The following is a 22,487-nucleotide window of genomic DNA, read 5'->3' as shown; positions in this document are numbered from 1 at the left end:
TTGAACTACATTGGTAGAGATGAATAGTTGCAACAGGGACTGTGGAGACTGAAAAGCCTAAAATACTTACTGTCTTGGCCATTTAGAGAAAAAATTTCCTGGCTTCTGGCCTAGGTCCTTGCAATACCATATAAATTTTGGAATTAGCTTGTCAATTTGTACAAAACAAAGCTAAGATTTTGATAGGGATTGGGTTTAATATATAAAGCAATTTGAGGGGAATTACCATCTTAACAATATTGTTTTCCAATTCATGAATATGTTATGTCCCCCCATTTATTTAGGTCTTCTTTAATTTGTCTCAGCAGTATTTTATGTATTTCAGTGAACAGCTATTTCACATTTTTGTTAAAATATATTGTTAAATATTTTATTCTTTTTGATACTACGGTGAGTAAAATTGTTTTCTGGATTCTATTTTCAGACCATTCATTGTTAGTATATAAAAATACAACTGATTTTATATTGATCTTGTATCCTGTGACCTTCTTGAACTCATTATTCTATAAGTGTTTGCAGGTTTATTAGTATTTTTTACATGCAAGATCATGTCATCTACAAATAAAGACAATTTTTGTTCTGCCTTTCACATCTGTAAGCCTTTATTTTTCTTGTATTGAATTGGCTAGAACCACCAGTAAAATGTTGACTAGAAGTGATGAGAACAGGTATCCTTAGCTTGGTTCCAATCCTAGGGGAAAGCACTCAGTTAAGTGTAATATTACTTATAGGCTTCTTGTGGATGTTTTTTTATCAGGTTGAGAAAGTTCCCTTATATTTCTAGTTTTTTGAGAGTTTTTATCAGGAATAGGTGTTGGATTTTGTCAAATGTCTTTTCTGTGTCTATTGTTATGATCATTTTCCTTTTCCCTTTATTTTATTAATATGATGTATTGCAATGATTCTCAACTGAGGGGTTTGCTCCCTGAGGGACATTTGGTAATGGCTGGAGATATTTTTGATAAACTGGAGGTGGGGGAGAGGATGCTACTGGCATCTGGTGGATAAAGGCTGAGGATTCTGCTATACATCTTACAATGCACAACAAAGAATTATCTAGCCAAAAATGTCAAAAGTGCTGAGGTTGTGAAACTCTGGTATATTATTACATGAATTGATTTCTTTTGTTAAACCAAACTTGCATTCCTGGGATAAACACCACTGGGTTATGTTCTGCAATCCTTTTACTGCTGAATTTTATTTGCTAATATCTGTTAAGGATTTTTGCATCTCTGTTCATTAGTCTGAAGTTTCTTTTTTTTTTCTTTCTTGTCTTTATCTAGCTTCAAATCAGAGTAATAATGCTCTTATAGAATGAATAGGGAAGTGTTCCTTCCTCCTGTATTTTCTGAGTTCATGTAGGCTTGGCGTTATTTCTTAAAGGGTTTGATAGAATTCACCAATAAAGCTATGTGGGCCAAGACTTTTTTATGTGTGAAGACTTTTTTAAAAATTAATTTATTTAATTTATTTATTTTTGGCTGTGTTGGGTCTTCATTGCTGCACACGGGCTTTCTCTAGTTGTGGCGAGCAGGGGTTACTCTTTGTTGCGGTGCGCAGGTTTCTCATTGCAGTTGCTTCTCTGGTTGCGGAGCATGGGCTCTAGGCAAGCGGGCTTCAGTAGTGTGGTGCACAGGCTTAGTTGCTCCGTGGCACGTGGGGTCTTCCTGGACCAGGGCTCGAACCCATGTACCCTGCATTGGCAGGTGGATTCTTAACCACTGCACCACCAGGGAAGCCCCTAAGTGTGAAGACTTTTAATCACAAATTCAATTTCTTTACTTGATTCAGATTTTCTATTCTTTTTGAGACAGTTGTGGTAAGAATTTGTCCATTTTAAAAACATTTACAAATTTGTTGATGTAAAGTGTTCATAAGGTTCCTTTACAAATACTTTTAATTTCTGTAGGTTATGTAGTGATAATCCATCTTCCAGTCTAGATTTTGATAATTTGCACAATTTTTTTCTTGATCTAACAAATTTTCTAACTAATGAATTTTCTATTTTGTTGATCTTTTCAAGAAGCAACTACTGGTTTCAGGGATTTTTCTCTATTGTTTTCCTGGTATCTATTTCATTTATTTTAATTACGATTTTATTTCCTCTCTTGTGTTTACTTTAAGTTATATTTACTCTTTTCTTTCTAGCTTTTAAAGAAGAAAGCTTAGATGATTGATTTTATCTTCCTATATAATATAAACGTTTAAAGCTATCAACTGCCTTCTAGGCACAACTTGCTACAGCCATTGATTTTTTATATACTGTTTTTACTTATATTCAGTTCAAGATATTTTCTAATTTCGCTTGTAACTTATTTTCTGACCCATAAATTATTTAGAAATGAGTTGTTTAATTTCCAAATATTTGAGAATTTTCCATATTTCTGTTGCTGATTTCTAGTTCCATTGTACTTAGAGAACATATTCTGGGTAACTTGAACACTTTTCCATTTATTAAAACTTGCTTATGGCAAAGAATATGGTCTATTCTTGGAAATATTTCATGTGCACATGAAATGAATGTTTACTCTGCTGTTGTTGGGTGGAATGATCTATAAATTTCAATTAGGTAAAAGTGGTTGATAGTGTTGTTCAGATCTTCTATATTCTTACTCATTTTGGGTTTTCATGTTCTATCAACTATTAAGAGATGGGTATTTAAGTCACTGACTTTAATGGCAGATTTGCCTATTTCTTCTTGCAGTTCTATCAAGGATCCTCTTGATGAATTGGCACCTTTATCATTATGCAGTGAACATCTCTCTGACAATATTCCTTGCTTTGAAATCTTTGTCTGACATTAATACAGTCACTCCAACTTTCTTTTAATTGTGAAGATGGTATATATTTGTTCATTGTATTTGTTTCTATTGCTGCATAACAAATTACTCCAAAATTTAGCAGCTCAAAAGAACACTCTTTAATTCACAGTTTCTGTGGTGTTAAGAAATCTGGGCACAGCTTAGCTGAGTTCTCTGTCTCAAGGTCTCTCATAGTCTGCAATCAAGGTGTTGGCTGAGCTCTAGTCATCTCAAGGCCCAACTGGGGAAGGATCCACTTCCAAGCATACGTGGTTGTTGGCAGGGTTCAGGTCCTGGCAGGTTGTTATTCTGAGGGCCTAATTTTTCTGCTGGCTGTTGGCAGGGTGCTTGCCTCAGATCCTTGCCACATGGGCCTCTCCAACATGGCAGCTTGCTTCATCAAAGCATGCAAGCAGAGAAATCTACTAACAAGACAGAAGTCCCAGTCTTTTAGCCTAACCACAGAAGTGACATTTCATCACCTTTGCTGTATTCTCTTGGTCAGAAGCAAGTCCCTAAGTCCAGCTCGCACACAATGGCATGAATACCGGGAAGCAGGAATCCTTGGAGGCTGCTCCATATCCCTCGAATTTGAGGTTATTATGGGATCCTTTTGAGAATGTCAGTGTTTTCCCGCTCTTTTGCCTTCGCGGAGTTGGAGCTTCTTTAATTCTGAGGTTTTTGTCATAAGTCTGTCTCTATCTGCTGGTGGCACCTTCTCTGGCTTTCCAGCACTGTTAAGCACTATTTCTGTTTTTGTATTTCTTGTCATTTCACCAAACTTTGGGGTGGGAAGAAAAATAAATAAGCTGAGGCACAGGGAGGTGAAGTAACTTCAGTGGAGTTGGAAGAGTCACCATGGTACAGGGAGAACTTTTTATATATAAGTCAAGTGACAAGCCCCTCAACAGTTCTGATTGTTTTCAAATTCTCTTTTGGAAAGGGCACAGCATGTGAACAAAAATGGCCTTGGGAATAAAGGCCTTTTGAAGCCAAATCCTGCAAATTACGAAAGCTGCTCTGGGCAGTAAGCTAGATAGATACCTCAAGAGATAGATATCTTGTGTTGTGGTATTATTCAGGATCTTCTTAGTTATCGGTAATTGTACCTTATATATTTAAATAAAATTAAATTAAGTAGAATAAAAATTTAACCTTTCTTAAAATAATCCAGAAAAAAAAGATAATTCTATAAAGCATTCTGGAAGATTACCCTTCATGCCATTTACAGTGTGAAGACTGCTCCTAGATCTCTCCACTTCACTTTCCCAGCATCTTTTTCTGAGACTGCTCACCCAAATTCCAGCTTTAAGATTGTAAAGTTTTTAAGTCTCCACAATGCAAAGAAAGACCCATTCCTTATCAATAGCCTACTTTAAATCTGGTATAGACAATTTGCAAACATCTCAATCCAGCACTAATTTCTGGTCTTCATTGTTTCTCTCTTAAGTGTTCTTCTGATAACAGAAGAAGGGAAGATAACGCCACATGGCCTCTTAGACACAGTCACACATTTAGGAACATTCCTCTTAATGTTTTACTCCCAAACTCCATTGTTACTAAAATTTATTGTTGCAGAACATTCCTTCACTAAGGCAGTTAATCAAGATTTAACTTGGGAGGAGTTACATGTGACCTATTTTTTCTCCTAAGAGAGGGCAGTTAAGGTACCCCCACAAATGCATCAAAAAGTGAGGTATCTTCTTGTAGACATTTTATAATATAGCATGCTTTCTCAAACTTGGTTCTTGGATTCCTTCTGTATTCACTTACTCTGTAATCTTATGAATGATATATCTGTAATGAATGTCCAAATTAAAAAACTAATACACACTTTCTTGTTTCCTATTATCAGAATGTATTCATCATTTATTTCAGGAAAGCACAGAGATCCTCCTTTGAGTTCTAAGTCAGATTATTATTTTTGAGGAGACACTGACACCCCAGTGTTAAGTGATCAGCAGTTACTAATTTCCATGGATAATATTCTTTTGATAGCAGGAAGAAACATTAAAAGAATACAACATATTTAATAACTAAACTTGGTACTTTAACCAAAGTATTTGCAACATTCTTAGTATAGTTGAAAATCATGACTGCCAGGTTTTTTTGGCTTGTTCTCTACATCTATTCCTAAAAAGAATGTAGGCCTATATTAAGACAGAATTTGACGTTCTTTCACCTTTATTTTACATTATATTTTACTCACTTTATTATAAGACTATTAAGAAAAAGTTTTGATCATAACCTACTTTTACCTCCATCGTATTACACTGGAATTAAATCATATAGAAAAATAATTTTTATTAATATCACCAGATGTATCAACAGCGTGATTTATTTTTAGTTACGTAATGAAAAAAATACTTGGGTGTAGATTTTTTTTTAAACTGATAAACTTGAAATTAATGAAATGGTCATTAAAAGATTTTCAGGTTTTGCTTTTTTTTTTCCTTTTTATAAAAATCAGTATTTAGAATTTCACAGTGAAGAGGTCCTAAATTTCTCATACAACATGAAATTATATAAAAATAGAAGACATACACATCTTTAACTCTTTAATCCTTTGATTAAGCAGCAAGCATATCACTCTTCCAGGCCAAACACTGCTTAAACAAAAAAGAAAAATAATGACGTGCAAAATATTTACAAAATATGCAAAGCACACAATAAAGACATCTCACTATATACATGTGTCATATTACTAATGAAGCTAAGATTTTTCTACTGTGTGCTCTAGTGTACGTAAATCAAATTACAGCACATCCCTCAGATACAGCACCTTTGCCCATGGTTGGGATAGAATGGATTTTAAATGAATCACAATATACTTAACAGCTGGACAGACGCTGGTGCTGACCAACTTGACTCACATATCCCACACACTGTATACTGAAGGTCTACTGACAAGAGACAAGACAATAGAAGCTGTATAGTATGCACATATGCAAGACAATCTAAATACTTTAAAAAATGCTTTAGATATTTTCCTTTAAGATATATAACTGTCCCCATGGCTATTAAAGTAAAAATAAGTATAAATTCTTGAATATTAGGAATTTTAAATCATAAGGTGATCCAATGAGAGAGAAAGAACACATCCTGGAAAAAGTTTTAGATTATGCCAGCAGTTAAGGTCCTTATGGAAAGAAGTGGTCTAAACTTCAAAATTAAAACTAATCAATGGATTTAAGTCAATAGCTCGTTAACACTTTAGAGCCAAAGGTAGGGACTACCCAATATTTGGGGAATATATGACATCTCGAAATATAAACTAGGGCCTTTGATGTTGACCATTTCGTGAAATAGTTCTAAATGTGAGAATGTGAATGTGCAAACATTTAGCTTAAGTTCCACTAGTATAGCAATCTAAGAGATCTGTCCCTTTGCACAGGTCATGATTCCAATATGAAATCACTGTATCAAAAATATTAGTAATACATTGTTGAAATACTATCACTTGTAAAATATTCTTTGTAGGTGCTTAATGATTATGTGTTGAATTAAGAAGACTTGAAATTATTTGTTTCTTTATAAAAGGGGTCTCAGCATTTTAAGTTAACAGCACAATTGTGACAATATACTGATACATCTTTGGATAACACAGAACAAATTCTTAAATTTATTTTATGAAATAATGTTGATGATTTAACCCTAAACCAAACCCAGAAGTACAGGTCAGCTGCAAGGAATACACAAATGCATCCAAATAGTACAATAGAGATTTATCAAGAAAACATCCTTTATATTAAATACAGACCATATTAATAAGTCTGACGGCAATTTAAAGTTCAGAACCTAAACACAAAAAGGGTACTGTAAATAAATGCTTCCATAATCACTATCTCCACATAACTGACAAAATATAATTCTCTTCTAAAGTCCCCAATGTAGGCAACTACTACTTAAAAGCAGATAGCATTTAGAAAGATTAAAAAAAAAATCAAAATTAACTCCATTTTCAAGGAACTTAAAGACACTGTACTTTAACAGATTAAATCCTCATTTATATGTAAAATTATTATTCCGATCCTCTTACTACTGCAAGACGGCAAGTCAATGACCTTTAAGCAAGGACTTTGCACTAGGACCCCTAAACTGTGTGTTAAAGAGTTAGCAGGTTCAGTACATTCTTTGTGGGTTCATATAATTGCTTTGCAATTGATTAAATTGCTTTCTTTTAAAGGAATATATTTAAATTCCTTTAGAAAAAAAGCAAGAGTTTTTGAAAAAAGGGATATGCAGCTATAATTTCTTAAATATGCATTAAATGAACATATGTCAAAATCTGAAATGCAGGCTATCTATTCTTGCACTCCTAACATAGGAAAATGTTAAAAATTAAATTAAAGAAAAAAGAGAAAAAGTCGAACATCCTTAACTTATGAAACTTAAGGAGTTTTCACAATTCCTAAGTCAATATTCCTGTACTAAGAGCCTTGACTATGAAGAGGCAGGAATATAAAGATTCTCAATAAAATAAATACAGTAAAAACAAAACAAAAACCCTCGGTATATAGAATACTTAATCTCTTTTCCTTTAATGAGATCATGTCGCTGAATGTATACTCTAGAAAGGAGGCTAACTGTAGGCTTTCTGTTGTATAACATTTCAGTTGCGTGAACTAAAAAATTTCTTAGGCATCTACTTATGCTAGCCCACTGCCACAGAACTAGTTTGCAGCCTCAGTATCTAGGAAGGATTATTCTTTCTTCTTTTGCATCAGTCAGGTGAGCACTGGTATAATGATGGGGTAAAAAGTTACTGCAGCTCTGTCCAATTTAATCTTAGTGCAGTGAGGACTGTGAATCTGTCTGAATTCCGATAAGTGATGGTGGCTGTTGACCACCAACCGTGGACAACACTGGTCTTGGGTTTAGACGGGGTGGCATAGAATTAGCAGGGCGAATGAGAGGTGGTGGAGGCTGATTTAAAGTTGGCCGGGGCTGGATGAACCGAGCCTGCTGCTGGAGTGGAGGAGGCTGACGGTGAAGAGCAGGGGCAGCAGGCAGTGTTGGACGAAGAAGTGGTGGAGGCTGGTTCAGAGTGGCAATGGGGGCTGTTGGTGTTGGAGTGGATGATGGGGCAGGAGGTGATGGACCCAGAGTCCGAGGAGCCTGTGGGGTCTGTGCCTAGAGGTGAAGAAACAAAAATACACGTATGAGATGACAGTTCCTAATGAACTTAATACAATATAGTTTGGGCTGTCACAGGAAAAACAAAACAAAACAAAAACATAACACCAGTGTTTTTTGGAAGCACAAGCTTCTTTTATTTTAAACAAAACAAAACAAAAAACCAAAAACCGAAAAAGCAACGAAGCTACCAAACAGGCATCTTTATTAGTAAACAGCTTAACACTGGAAATAAAAATAAGACTATGAAAGAACAATACACTCTCCATTCTTCAAGGATCAGAACTTAGCATGTCATTATGACTTAAGAGTCACGAGAGATGCACCACTGAGTAAGTGTATTGTCAACCTTTCATGCTCATTTTGCTAGTCCTCTGACAAATTAACCTTACAGAACACCACACAAAATGGTGATTCCTCAACTCATATTAGCTCAAATTCCATACACAAACACACCTCCTCTTCTTCATCAGTGCTCTTCCCTGATGGCACATTAGAAGCACTTTTTGTCTCCTCCCCTAAAGTAGAAGCATCACCATTAGAAGCCTGGGTTCCTTGTTCTGCTTCCCACTCCTGCAATACCTCCTCTAAGTTAAACCGACGCCTGTAGTTTACAAAGAAGTTCTTCACTTGGCCAACAGTCTTGTTGCCAATTACATCTGCAATAGCTTGAAAATCTTTACCATATTTGCGGACACCTGGAAGGCAAAGTAAATAATACACCTGTGAAGGATCAATAAGGAGAGCTGTGTGTACTATACATCATGCACACACACAAGATACCAGCAATGAAAATCCTTTCTGATAAACTCTGCTCATTTCTCAATTCTGAGATAGAGGCTAAGATATCAGGGTCACAGATGAAAACTATCAATTATGTCATTTCATCGAGCCAGCCACTTGCCTTCAACTGAACAATCAGAAACTTACCATTTTTTACATACTCAGTTATTTTCTCCAATCCTCTCTTGAACTCTCAAATACAGTCCATTTATTGTAAAGCATTGAATTCTTTGTTCCATCCTCAATTCCACATTCATTTATTTCCCTAGTAGCCAGTCACCTAAATTTGAGCAACACCGTTTGTAAACAAAACTGGATGGGAACGAACCATCTCTTTTATCCCCTCAATGGACTGAGTGAGTAGTCTTAGGGTTCCCCCATTAAGAAAAGCATTGTAATTTTGGTCTTAACACCAACTTCAACATAATTACTTGCCTATCTTACCAGGTACCAATGAAGAGAAATGAGATAAGAATTTAAATATAAAAAGCAGGAGAATCATCACAATCTGATGGACAAAAAAAGGGGAAACTATTTTTCAGAGTTTGTTGGATTTTAACTCACCTAACAGTTCTAAGGACTGTATATATGAAGGATTCCTAGATATGCTCTGTAGGCTAAAGAATTAGGGTATAATAGTGACTACTTGTAGATACTTGTGCTTATCATCACTACCTTAAATTTAAGAAGGATTGTACATTCAGTTATTAAAAAATCTAACTTGTATAAAATTATGGAAATTTTATTAAATGAGGGATAATATTTGATTTATGAACTTGAGATAGTCAATTATGCTACAGAGTTTAAAGTGAGTTTATATACTCAGATGGACAATAATTTGCTCTTAAGGGAATTCTAAAAGAAATTCACTGACTCATTCTAGAAAGAGATGCACTTAGCTCAAAATATAAAAGCTGTCAAAATTTTTATTTTACAATTTGATAACTGCTTTTTAAAATACCAGAAAACAGTAACTCATTAATTAGAGATGAGAAAGGAGAAAAAAAAATATTGATGTCTATGATATTAAAGTCTGTAGTTTAACCTAAGCAGCCAGAAATACAGGAATTTAGATAAACTTAACATGTATACAATCACACATAAGAGAATAATATAAGGACATATTAATACCCCAGCAGAAATGCTAGACATATTCTTACTGATAGCTATTTGGGTGATACACCTATTACCTAAAGCACCAGCATGATATAACTCCTGTTCTTAAATTCTGTGCTTATTTTTTATTGAAAACTTGGGAGTAAGTATCTCTTGCTAGGCTTGACTCTATGGGGAGTTCCTTTCTCTTAGAGCATTTTGGGTAGGAGGCCTGACATTATTAAGCTATAACCATATCCCATTGTTAATACAGAGTTTTGAGTTTATAAACTATGCTCATTTGCTCTGTTCTCAAAGGGAAAGACATATGCATGACAACAAAGTAATAATGATACTTAAACACTACTGATAATATTTTATCTTATATTCTTTTACAATATAAATGAATTTATATTCTCTTAAATCCATGAGCTGATTTCCAGTTTGAACTTCATAACTGAGTATAAATTCTAATGGTGACTAGGTTCCACCAAGGGTTTATCTGGCAATAAGAACCCAAGGTCATTTCGTATGAAGAATTACTGCTGCATACTCAAGTACTTCTCTACTACTTGTACTTTGGAAAACAGCAACTCAACTTGAGATGACTGCACTGAAAAACAGATACTAATTGGAAATCACACACAGTGTTCTACCAGTGTACTAATTTTCATGATGGATATTTAATTTACATTCTAGAAATGTCTAATGCTACTGAATACGTGAGCTTAGAAATGAAAACCTTAAATAAATCTAGGATTAGATCTGCTATATTCTTAGCAAGAAGTCACATTAAGAGTAACTCTTGACTCCAAGTCTGACAATATTACAACCCTCCGAACACCCATTTGTTTAGCAAAATATACTCTAAAACCTATCACTAAGCTGTCCCCAAGTCTAACTCCACTATATAACTGTCCCCTCTTCTTCTGACTCTATTTTTTTTTTTTTTTTTGGTCTTCCACTTTATTTTCTCTTGCTCCATAGACCTTGTCACTAATATTGTTGCATTTCCAGAATTGCATGCCCCCAAACCAAAACTACTTCCTATAAGAACTTTAGTTTACCCAGACACTTTGGATTTTCTTCAGTTCACCTAGGTTCTGAGTCACCTAGGTAAGTTTATCATTAACTTGTGTATGCTAGTCTCGCATCAACTACTTTGCAAAGTCTTAAGGCTCAGACCACACTGCAGACTTCTGTAGTCTGGCTAAGGATCTCAATCATGTCCTGAGAATAAGTGGGTCCAGATATTAATGTCTTTAACCTGCAGGATGGCTGGGCCGGGTCTGGAAGAGCTAGAGCTCCTTGGCAGTCTCCTCTGGACAAACAATAGCCTCATCTGTCTGCCTCAGTGTGTTATGAAATTTTTCATAATTTTCTCTGTGTTCCATGATGTGAAAAAAGTTGGAAAGTACTGTCCTATGGAATACAAAGTACCACCAGCATTACTACAACGCAGAGTACAGAGGAAGTGCTCAGGAAATACGACTGATTTTTCTCCTCCATAGGGCTTCATTCTATTATTCTTCCCAAGCTACAAGAGTCACATATGGCTGACTTCTTTATCACTTTCACATTCCCAGTGACGTTGCACATTTTGGCTACAAGGTGGAATTCTTAAGCTCTGTACTATGCCTGATAACTAGTCAAACTCTAGTGAAACACCAAATGAAGACTTAATGGGACTGACTCCTTCCGATGAATCCCCAGGTAGGCTTCTGGAGGTCAGCCTCGCAAGGTAGTGGTGCTGAGCAACCATCTTTAACAACCTATGATATCAGAGCTACTTTGTTACAACTCGTACCTGAGGAAAGGGTGGTCCATTCTTTTTCCACAGTTTATAAAAAACGAGGTCCATCGTATCTCATATTATATCCCTCATAAGAATTGGTGCTAGAATGACTTAGGAAGTTCTTACTACAAAACTTGAAATTTCTCCTTCATTTTCATCATTAAATACTGCAGGTATGAGAATTTTGCTATCCTTTAAAGAATGTTCACCTTGATAAAAATTCTAGGCACAAAAAACACATAAAATGGGAATGCTAATATTAATGACCTTGAAAACCCAAATTTGTATTCTAATGAAGGATCAATTTCTCATGGATTTCTTCAATAAACAGATTTTTTTTTTTTTTTTCTGGTACGCGGGCCTCTCACTGTTGTGGCCTCCCTCATTGCGGAGCACAGGCTCCGGATGCGCAGGCTCAGCGGCCATGGCTCACGGGCCTAGCCGCTCCGCGACATGTGCGATCTTCCCGGACCGGGGCACGAACCCTTGTCCCCTGCATCGTCAGGCGGACTCTCAACCACTGCGCCACCAGGGAAGCCCAATAAACAGATTTTTATGGTCTGAATTATATCCCATATCACAGGCTGAATCAATAAAGTAATACTGTGAGACAATAAGATAGCACAACTATTCCTAATTAGTAACTCTATTTCCTTATGTGAAATACTATCTCTATCACTTTTGATTGACAATTCACTAAAGGTATCAAAAAGTAAACAAGTTAAATCATCTAATCACTCATTATCTCATTATGAAATAACAAATAAATGTAGAATACTTTTAAATCTCTCTAAAACAAAACAAAAAAAAGATTAAATCTCTCTCACTCCTCCTGAAGATATAAAAGGCTTAGGTCCATCTGAACCACGGTTTTAAATTAAATTTGTGACCTTTAGGGCAAGAGGTCAGTTTTCAAAGGTGAGTGGGAAAAAACTTAAGAGAACCCCAGAAGAGGGAAATTAAATATTTCCCAGGGAGAGGAAAAAATTGTTTTCAGTAAAATTTCTAAATTTCATTTCAAAGTTACAGTGAAACAACATGGCTTCTACACTGGCAGATGAAACGGTATAATCTTTACAATATATACTTTTAAAGTTTTGTTTGGGAATTAATATAAAAATATAACTCATTAGGATATTGTGTTATCATTATTTTATTTTCCAACCAGTGTTCTATATTACCCAACCAAAAAACAATTTGTATTTTTAGAGCTTTGGGTAGTAAAATAGTAAGTTCAGGAGCATTTGTAATATGGTGTTTCCCAATTCTGGACATGGTATTTAGACGTTTTTTTATTTTGACAGAAAGGATATCATAAATCTGCTTTCAGTACGTTTAAAAAGTTATTTTTAAAATCTTATTTTGGACTCCAAAAAAAACCCAAAGCCAATATTACAGTGACAAGCTACTTCTAGATATAGGTAATGAAAATCTGGGGGATATTTTTTCCTGCTTCTTGCACAAATGTCTTAAAGTGAGCATGTACTTAGTATAATTGGGAAATATTAATTTTTCAAACATCTATTTTTGAAGTAAGAATACAGTGACATCTAGAAACTCCAAGGATATGGTTCTTTCCTATCAATAAGAGGTTAATTTTTAACTCAAACCATTCAGGAACATGCATTTCTTTTCACCTCCTGTAAATCTTGTCAAGAATTCCTAGTAAAGAAGGTAAAAAAGATATCAACAGCAGTGGGACAGTGATTGGTGCATCTGGGCAATGGCTAAAAGTCAAAATCATATATTCTCTTTCCAATGTCTAGCCTTTCTCTTCTGAAGCTTCCCATCTTCTTGCTACAAGTTAAATTCCATCCCCAAAATGCTGGGAATTTTGAATCATTAATTATCTGAAGCAAGTGCATCAGAGGGTTGACAATTATACTTTTGGGCCTCCATTCTTGTGATATCAGTTATAAGAGAAGAAACTCTCTAATGCAAACAGATAACTTTTAGATGGAAAAGTATGAATCTATCTCCACCTCCTTTTGATCATTCATGTACTGAGGATCATGTAAGGATCGTTACAATCCTTATGCCTTAATCAATAGCCAAATCTCTTTCCCCCCCGTACTTTAGGGACCATTCTAGCTTTTTTTAAAGTAGGAGATAAAATTAGGAAGAAGACAATTTCTAGACTTGCAACTTCATTGCTCCTAAAAAGGAATGAATGTATAAACTATAGAGAGAGAAGGTAAATTTTTTTTTTTTTTGAGAAGGTAAAATTTAACTGTAAGCATAACTCAATTGAACACAGTTCTGTCATTTCCTATTTTATATGAGAAGGCAAGTAATATATAAAAAAAAAACTAAAAATTAAAGTTGATGCCTTGATAAAATTAGAAAAATTTTTTGTTGTTTATCCTAATATAGCACAAATATTGTAGTTGGGAAGCATATTTTTTTGTTTGTTTTTTACCACTAATGACTAAGAAATGAATACATTTAAGAGGAGACATAAAATAAAAATGTCAAACATTGTATACCATGCTTCTGCTCCTATACACTTTAAAAAGCAGATGTTTTGCACTATCATTTAAATGTATTGTTACTTTTTGAAAACAGATAATAATTGTTCCATTTTACATGAAAAAAAAAATACACCTAGAATCTAATTCTTTTCTTAATTCTTGCTTAATAAGGAATGTTTATCATATGAATATCAAGACTGATTTTAGGATAATTTCTAAAAGCACCATAGATTAGAAAAAAATATTTATATATATGACATAAGCTACAAACAGGGGTATTTCACCATTAACACAAATATGTGAAGACTATAACTGGTCTTACTGTTAACTAATTTGTTATAATAGAAAATTTAGATACTCAAAGCTGAAACAGATTACAGAAATTGTAGAAATACCATTCTTGGTAAGTATTTTAAGAGGATTAAATTAAATTAAAGCAGCATTTATAATATCCCACTTGGGGACTCTCGAAGAATGCTACTGAAGTTATAACATAGTTAGAACTAAAATCAACATAATAAAGTGATAGATTACACAAGTAAAAGCAGACATTCCTATCTGGTCTGAGCATGATTTCCCCCCCTTCCAAATAAGGGAGAAAGAAGGGGAAATGGCTTATTTATTTATTTAAATAGTTGTTGTTAAAATAATATTTATTTACAATTTAAATGGCTAGTACTTAGTTAACAACAATATGAGCAGATGGAAGTGGGAAATATATATTTAAGCCCTAGGAAATGATCTTAATATACTTATTTGGTTTTCAGAATTACAACAAAAAGTTTATTTAATAGTAGAGTTATAAATCTCACTCGTGACACTAGAGTCAACATTTCTCTCTCTAGGTCACTGTAATGGTCAACTATGAGCAAGATAAAATAAAGCATTTAACAAATGAATGTCAAATCAGAATCTATATGTAAAATGTCTTGAATAGACAGTTCTATATAAATTAAAACATGTTAGTATCAAAACATAAATGATTTGAAACTGAAGTGGCCAGAAGAATAATATCATGTAAAGGCTTATCATAAATAAAGATTAAAAAGAAGAAGAAAAAACCAAAAACAATTACCTGCTAAGATAAGTACTTCTGGATTACACATGTTAAAATAAAAAGTGCAATTGTGTACCTTAACCACACTGAGACTCAGGTACAGGTGACATTACTATACGATTATACTGTTTATAAGACACACTTTTGAGTATTATATAAATACATGGGCACATGAAGCAAAGATGGTACTTTTTAATTCTCCCTAAAATAACTATTTTGGACACAAATAGCTTAGCTTTGTTTTATTTTATATAACAAAAACAAAGACAAAACCCAAAACAAAACCCTAAAAACTCAAAGTGAAAATAAAAATTTCCCACACAGAGTCAAAATAAACATTTAAATAAAAACGAAGACATTAACATACTAAGAGAGTGCTTTCAAAATCCTAAGAACATGAATCTTTCCATACAAATTGCTCCATTAGTGTAATTTATTTAAGGACTACTTTTTAAACGGGCATAAAAATATGACACTGAATATCCCTCAGGAGAGAGGAAATGTTTGATTATTTCTATAAATACTCCATTCTTGTAATATTTATAAGCTGAAATAATGTCCACATATATAGCTCAACTCCATATGTAAATCTTTCCATTGTCCTTCTCTTGAATGCAGCTTTTCATAATATCCAACCCAGCCATAAGATTCAATGGATCCTACCACTTAAAGGAGTACTGTAGAACAATATCAAATCCTGATTCTGTACATACAGAGAAAGATTAACCCAGACTTCCTTGCCGATTCTCTTAAGAAAACCATTTCACTGGGATAATTTCTTATATGAAGAGTACAGGATTAGTATACTAACCTTTAAGCAATGAAATACTGGAAGACGGGGTTAAATTCTATAGGCTACTCTGATGAAGGGAAACAGTCAAACCATCAGTCAAACCAATGCCTACTCAAATAACTATGTTAGAGCCATAAGACATAATTCTAAATAAATATGAGACAGCCATTGAAAATACTAATTTTTTAATCAAAAATTTAAATTGTCAGTTTTTAGTTTTAAAACAGCTATTGTTGAACATTATAAACTAATTAAACTTTGTTCTGACTCATTCAGAAACTTAATTCTACAATTACAGATGTGCTCAATGCACATCCAGCACCCTGCCTCCATCAAATCAAGTATTTCTATTTATGAAATGACTGTATACCAAAGGGAAGGCTGACATTATCCTGTTGGCACCCTCCTGTGACATTTTCAAGTCACACTGGGTGAGTAATTCTTACTCTAATTCAAACTGCAGAGTCATCTATTAATCAATCTTTAACTACATTATTCTCATATCCGAATGATACTTGCACAACATTTTTGAGTTAAATATTTTCTCTATGTTTGAATACTTGGAACTATTTTTAAAGGTATATGTTTCACTGGGGCCCAACCCTCTTATAGTAGTTAACCTAGACAAAAAAGCTATTAGTACTCAATACAGAGGGCTCAGCCAGGAAGAAACAAATTGTAAACCAAACTTAAATCACACAGTCAGTCCTGCAGATAGTTCATCTTGAAAGGGAAAAAAATCTACAACACTGAATTAAAACATACAATATGCCCTTCTTTAAGTAATTCAAATACAAGAAAATCTAAGATTATAGTGCTTCCAATTTGCCCATGGGTATTCATATTACAAAAGGTTTTCTGCCATACAATTCATACAACAAAGCAGTCTTATAAATAGTGCATTTAAAATTGTATGTGTAGATACATATATCTTAAGTCTCTCTTTTGTATAAATAGACATATTTAAAGTCAGGTTTTGAAGCATTCAGTGGCATATCTCTTAAGTAAGTTATGGTACACTGAAGGTAAAGCATATCATTAATATTTTCAGTACCTGACATTTATCAAATACAGAGTAATCAGGGAAACCAGAAACATAAATTAGTTTATGCTTTAAGTAATGAGTTATTGACTGATACAGTAAGAATGAACCCAACTGCAGGAATACTGAAGTAGAGGCACGGAGAGACCATGACTTGTTCAAGCTTGTCACCACCATCATTTATTTAGTGCTGAGAATGCATTGCATGCTGTTCAGGACCCAAAATGCACACAGGCTCAGTATGTCACATCCACAAGTACAAAACAGAATTCATGGTCACCAGGACTTTGTGGTGAACACAAGACCCCTTTCTTGATCCATTTCTAAAGGAAGGGAAGAACTATGGTAGTCACCTTTCATGACAAGTTAAATAATTATTAACAACAGTAACTGCTTATCTTTAATATACCTTGCACTGCTAGAAGCTGCTCCTCTGTGGTCCAACGGGCATTAATTTTCTGATTTGACTACAAAATTAAAGAGAAGTTTCCTAATGAGGATATGAAGACAGACATTTTTCCAAAGTGCTTATTTTTTTTAAACTTTTCACCAAATCACAGACAAGAGATTACTAAAACTCTGATTTATGAGGATTTCATTTTTATAAGAATTAAAAAATATATTCTGAATTACCTTTTACCAACACAAAAAGATAATGAAAGGGAAATGTACCATTTTGGGAGAATGAACAACATTCGCACTTATACTCTAGGCAGAGATATCAAAACTGAGAAAATCTATTAATCGCCTGTTTTCCAACTACAATGTTCCTACCATACGTTGCAGATGTTAATTTTAGCCTAGTTTTAAACATTTAAGAGACTTCGTTTTCTTCAGAGAAGGATCTGTGACTCTCTCTAAAATTTCTTCTCTTCATATTTAGATTAAACCTATCCTCACTCCATCAAAAACAGTGTTGCATAAATTACCATAAAACTGTAGATCAGGCCTATGCCCTAGAATACTTCATTTCTAAAGCAGAGAGTGACCCACTATAAGAATAGATTTCCCCCCCAAGACCTCCTACATTCTTTCCAGTATTTTTGTTTAACAAATTTCTAAGTTTAAGATTTTTACTATGGCAGCATTACAATATCAATTAAACAGCTAACCAAATTTCACTAGTGTATACCCACTGCTGAGTAATCAAGAACCTGTGGCAGTAGATGGAGGGACAGAAATAAGCATACCGGCTTACAGAGGTTTGCAGTAGAAACTGCCCAGATAAAGTGGCCAATGTAACACACGCACATGCTGGGCAAAACAGTAACAAAGGCTTCCTCTGAGAAGGGTGTTTAGGTCTTATCTCACTTGTAGTCTTAGCAATAAGAGTTTCCACAGTACACAGCAATTCTGGGTAACACCAACTTTCTCACCATGAATGAAGAGGTATAAGCAAGCATTTGGAAGAAAGAATGAAACAAAAATTCAAAAAAAAATTAGGAGAGAAGAAAGAAAAAAGTAAAAAAAAAACACCTATAGTAAAGGAGGAAAAAACCTAAAACACAAAGCACTGAATTCCAGATGATGAGATTATAAAGGGATAGCAAGGCAGGCCAGGCAAAGCCTGGATAAGCCTCCAGATTAGGATACTGGTGATAAGGTAAAGGAATAACAGTAAACAGGCAAAGAGAAAGAGGGGAAATAGGACACACAGAAGCAGTAATAAGGGTGAACCAAGGCTAAAAAAGTGAAAAGAAAAAGGAGATGACAGAGGAAAAACTAGCAATTAATCCCCCAAGAGGAGTAACAAGAATGAAGTAGGAGCTAATATTTAAGTTAATACCCAGGCAATCTGATGCTACCGTGGCTGTGACAGGTAGACAGAAGAGGCCCTTGGTACCCAAGGATAATTGGTACTGGAACCTATTTAAAACAGGTCCAAGTATTTCAGAGTAAATGGTTAAAAAATAAAGGGTTGATTGTAACTTGATCTGAAATATGAAACTAAAACTTAGGAAAATTAGCTCAGTAAAAAATAGTCACTGATTCCACTTACATGCTTTAATTTTATTTTTTGGCATACCTCTTCTGACTATACAATGGTATAACATTCTCTAGCTTTGCAATTTACAACATGAGCATAGCATATAGGCCATTTTTGTTTTGAAGACTTCAACAAATTTCTCTTAATTCTTTGAAACCCCTCTTAATTCTTTGTTACTCAAATTATTCTTTTTTAAAGTGCTTGTCTCAGTCACCATCCTCTTTTTTTCCATTGTTAATTCTGCTAGATACCCATTTGTCAACAATTTTGCAAATGATTAAAGTCATTCTTGTGTACTTTCATAGACTTCATGAAGTTTCACATCTTTTGCAAGGCTTACAATTTCATTTTGTATTTGCTTTGTATTAGCAAGAGAGTAACAGAGAAGGATGTTGCTGTGATGGACGGGAAGGACAACAGCTAGAGTTAATTAGGGAGAATTGGTGAATAGAGCCTAATTTTACAGGTGCTCAATTCATTAGTGAATATTTTCTTATTTGGCAACTTTTGCTTCTCCATGTATCCCTTAGATTAATGAACATTTGGATACTAAGGATCTCTTGTAATACTACATTGCAAGTTGTTCTTAGGATTAAAGTTAGGATACATGTAGAACATCTAGCACAGTGCCTTAGCAGCAGAAATTGATCAATCGACGTTTGTTAAACCTGAAAGGCATAAACTGGAGGAAAAGGTGTCGTTAGTGAAAAGAGAATAAAAGGTGAAAGAGAAATAACAAGCACTATGAAGACTTATTTATCAGTTTACAAGCATATCAGGAGATGGGATGAAGACGAATAACTATTATTAAAATTAAAAAGTACAGAGTATACTGGGGATTCAAAGATGAGAGGGAAAAGTCAAAATGATTAGAATAGGGAAAATGGAAAGTTGAAGGGACTGGAGTCTGAGATGGGTTTAAGAATAGGAGAAGTTTCTGAAAGGCAAAAATGAGGAGAAGGCATACCATGACAGGGAATAAGAGGATTTTTGCCAGGAAGAAGTGATAAATAAGCCTGGAAGGTTGGTGATACTTAACTAAACCAAAATACGGTAAGGACCACTTTTGGAAGTGCCATAAAAACCACAAGGTTGATGAGTTCATACTAGATTTAATAAGCAGTTGTGCTGGGCGGGGGGTGGGGCGGTAAGGAGCAAGGAGAGAAGGGTAGGATTATGAGCAGAGTAAGACTTTAAGCCTAGAAAGCTGGGAGAAGGGTGATGCTGTTAAAGATTTAGGATTTGGGAGATGTGGGAAGACAAGGCTAAGATGAGGAATTTAACTTGGGATACACTGAAAAAAGGTATTAGGCAGGAGGCTAAAACAGATTCATCTATTCAAACACTTTTTTTTTAAGTGTCTGGAAAATGTTTATGAGGGAAAACAATGGAGTCATCTTACTAAAACCAGCCTGTGATTTTTTTTGTTTTTTTTTCTCTCCCCAAATTACTCTTGAAATGTTCTTACAAAGGTAGCCACGGAGACAGGCACAGTCTCTCAAAAAGTCCACATAGCCAATTATTCCTCCAGCATTGGAATGGGCCACTAGTTTCTCAGTTAAATCCCAGATGAAGCCTGTGGCTCGAATTTAGGATAGTTCTGAATGAAAAATATAAATACTTATTTAAATACTAGAATATCGCTCAGTTCAAGGAAATGCTCAGGAGGCATATGGAAGCTAAAACTGACTAAAGGAATGGTGGATTTACAGTTTCCAGCTCATAACTGCTCACTCTGGGGTATACACTCAATAAATGGAGTTTAGGCAGAATTGCCAGTACTACTGCATTTGCTATTACTAAACATACTCTTTTTTATTTGGCTGATAGCTATGGTTGAGTTTATGTCATTTAAATGTACATATGATATGACTTTAATATAGCAAAGTGATGAGACTGTATATTTCCAAACAGAAGAGAAATGCATTCTGAGGATAAAAATTTGGAGAATGTCTTTATTTATGTAGAGAAAGAAAAATTACGGCTGAGAAGGGAAAATAATAGTTATAAAAGAGAACATAACTTCTCAAAAGTTAGAGGAAGAAGGAGGTCATCACTATGTGAAGGGCTCAGAAAAAGGCAAGGGAAATGAGTTAGAGCTGTGGAATTTGGTCATTAGCACCAATATTAATCTTTAAGAAGATGCTTTAGTGGAAAAATGCAGAGGGGGAGTTGAAACTGTATGGGATTTAAAAGTCTATGTGTTACAAAGTGGAAAGAGTGGAAGAAAGGGAACATTATAGGAGAAAGAGAATCAACATTTAAAAAATACAAAGGATTCCTTTAAGTTACTGATTTTTATATTTTAGACCCAAGAAACTTTGGTAGAGATTTGTTTAACTTAAGGAAAGGACAACTAGACTATATCTAGGAATCTAAAACTGTGTGGTAGTAATGGTGAGCTATGAGGTACCACTGAGAATATTCTTTTGCAGCAAACCCCAGTCTGAAATACTGTTGTTTTAAAAATAATAAAATATTAATATAAAACAATCCAGTATATAATAGTAACGATGATAATGTAGAAGGCCCCAAAGAGCCATCTAGAACAATCTATGACATCCTTAGTGAATTCAGCATCTTTACTACATCCTTCCCCTGCTAAACTGTCTTCACATCTTTCCCATTTTTGTCAGTAGTGGATTCATACTACCTCTGACTTGGAAGAGTTAGAAAAGGTCACCGCTACTCAGTGTTGAAAATTCCATCCAACATCCATAATGAAAGGATGTCACACACCTATGCATGAAAATACCCAGACTGGGAAATTTTTAGCTTCAAAAAGCACTCCTTTTTCAGTTTCTTCCTTCCTAGATTCATTAATCTCCTTGCCCCCCACTTACCTCCTCCCACAACAAATCAAAGCATAACCAAACATACCACCGCTCCCCACAACACTCTCACATACTTTCCAGGAGATACAGTAACCTCTACTTTGCAATGTTCTCTAGATTTATCACTTGCTGTCCATTCCTACAACTAATACCTGACACTACCCAGTACCCGTTTACCATTTACTTCATCACTCACATGCTTGGTATTTTAGCAGCTCTAACGTTTCTAATGTATCTTGTAAAACACTGCCAGGATACCTTTTCCAAAATAAAAATTTTGCATTACATCCTTCCTAAATTGAAGAAGCTATAGGGCCTTTCCATTTGACTTAATTTAAAAGGCAAACTTCTCTTCCTAGCTTTCACAAAGACTTTGTTTTCACAGTGTTCTTGCCCACTGACCTCTATCACAAAGAAGTCCCTGTTAAACTCAACCTTATTAACATCTCTCATACACCCTGTGCATTCATCCTCTGCAACCAAGTTTGCCTTCCCAAGTAGACAATATGCTTCTTGAGAAAACATTGTTTTATACTTCCACTGAATTCTCAATAGTAATTAGCACAATAATGAGCACATAAGAAGTGCTCAGGGAATATCCAGTGCTTTTATTTTTCCCCACTGTATTTATATTTTGAATGTACTGCTCAACACCAAACCATTGTTCACGTTATTCCCTTCACCTGCCCTTTT

At 34.7% G+C, this 22,487-nt stretch overlaps 1 protein-coding gene across 7 annotated transcripts in view; it reads right to left on the bottom strand.

The window, feature by feature from the left end:
• Positions 1–5,346: 5,346 nt before the first annotated feature.
• RCOR3 (REST corepressor 3) overlaps positions 5,347–22,487 on the bottom strand; it is a 50,576-nt gene continuing 33,435 nt past the window's right edge. For 5 of the 7 annotated variants that reach the window (XM_027082915.1, XM_027082911.1, XM_027082910.1 and 2 more), the window contains 3 exons: positions 17,383–17,440; positions 8,394–8,635; positions 5,347–7,934 (listed from right to left, as the gene is read on the bottom strand). In XM_027082915.1, coding sequence (XP_026938716.1) covers positions 7,590–7,934; positions 8,394–8,635; positions 17,383–17,440 — 645 coding nt within the window. In that variant the 3' untranslated portion in view covers positions 5,347–7,589. The remainder of the gene's footprint in view (positions 7,935–8,393; positions 8,636–17,382; positions 17,441–22,487) is intronic. The other 2 variants (XM_027082914.1, XM_027082913.1) reach the window with 2 other exon arrangements.

Source organism: Aethalodelphis obliquidens, unplaced genomic scaffold, assembly GCF_003676395.1.
Source record: "Aethalodelphis obliquidens isolate GAN/ISIS:26980383/991018 unplaced genomic scaffold, ASM367639v1 scaffold48, whole genome shotgun sequence".
Taxonomy (NCBI): domain Eukaryota; kingdom Metazoa; phylum Chordata; class Mammalia; order Artiodactyla; family Delphinidae; genus Aethalodelphis; species Aethalodelphis obliquidens.
Note: the sequence above shows the minus strand (reverse complement) of the source record. Positions and strands in the feature narration are given on the sequence as shown.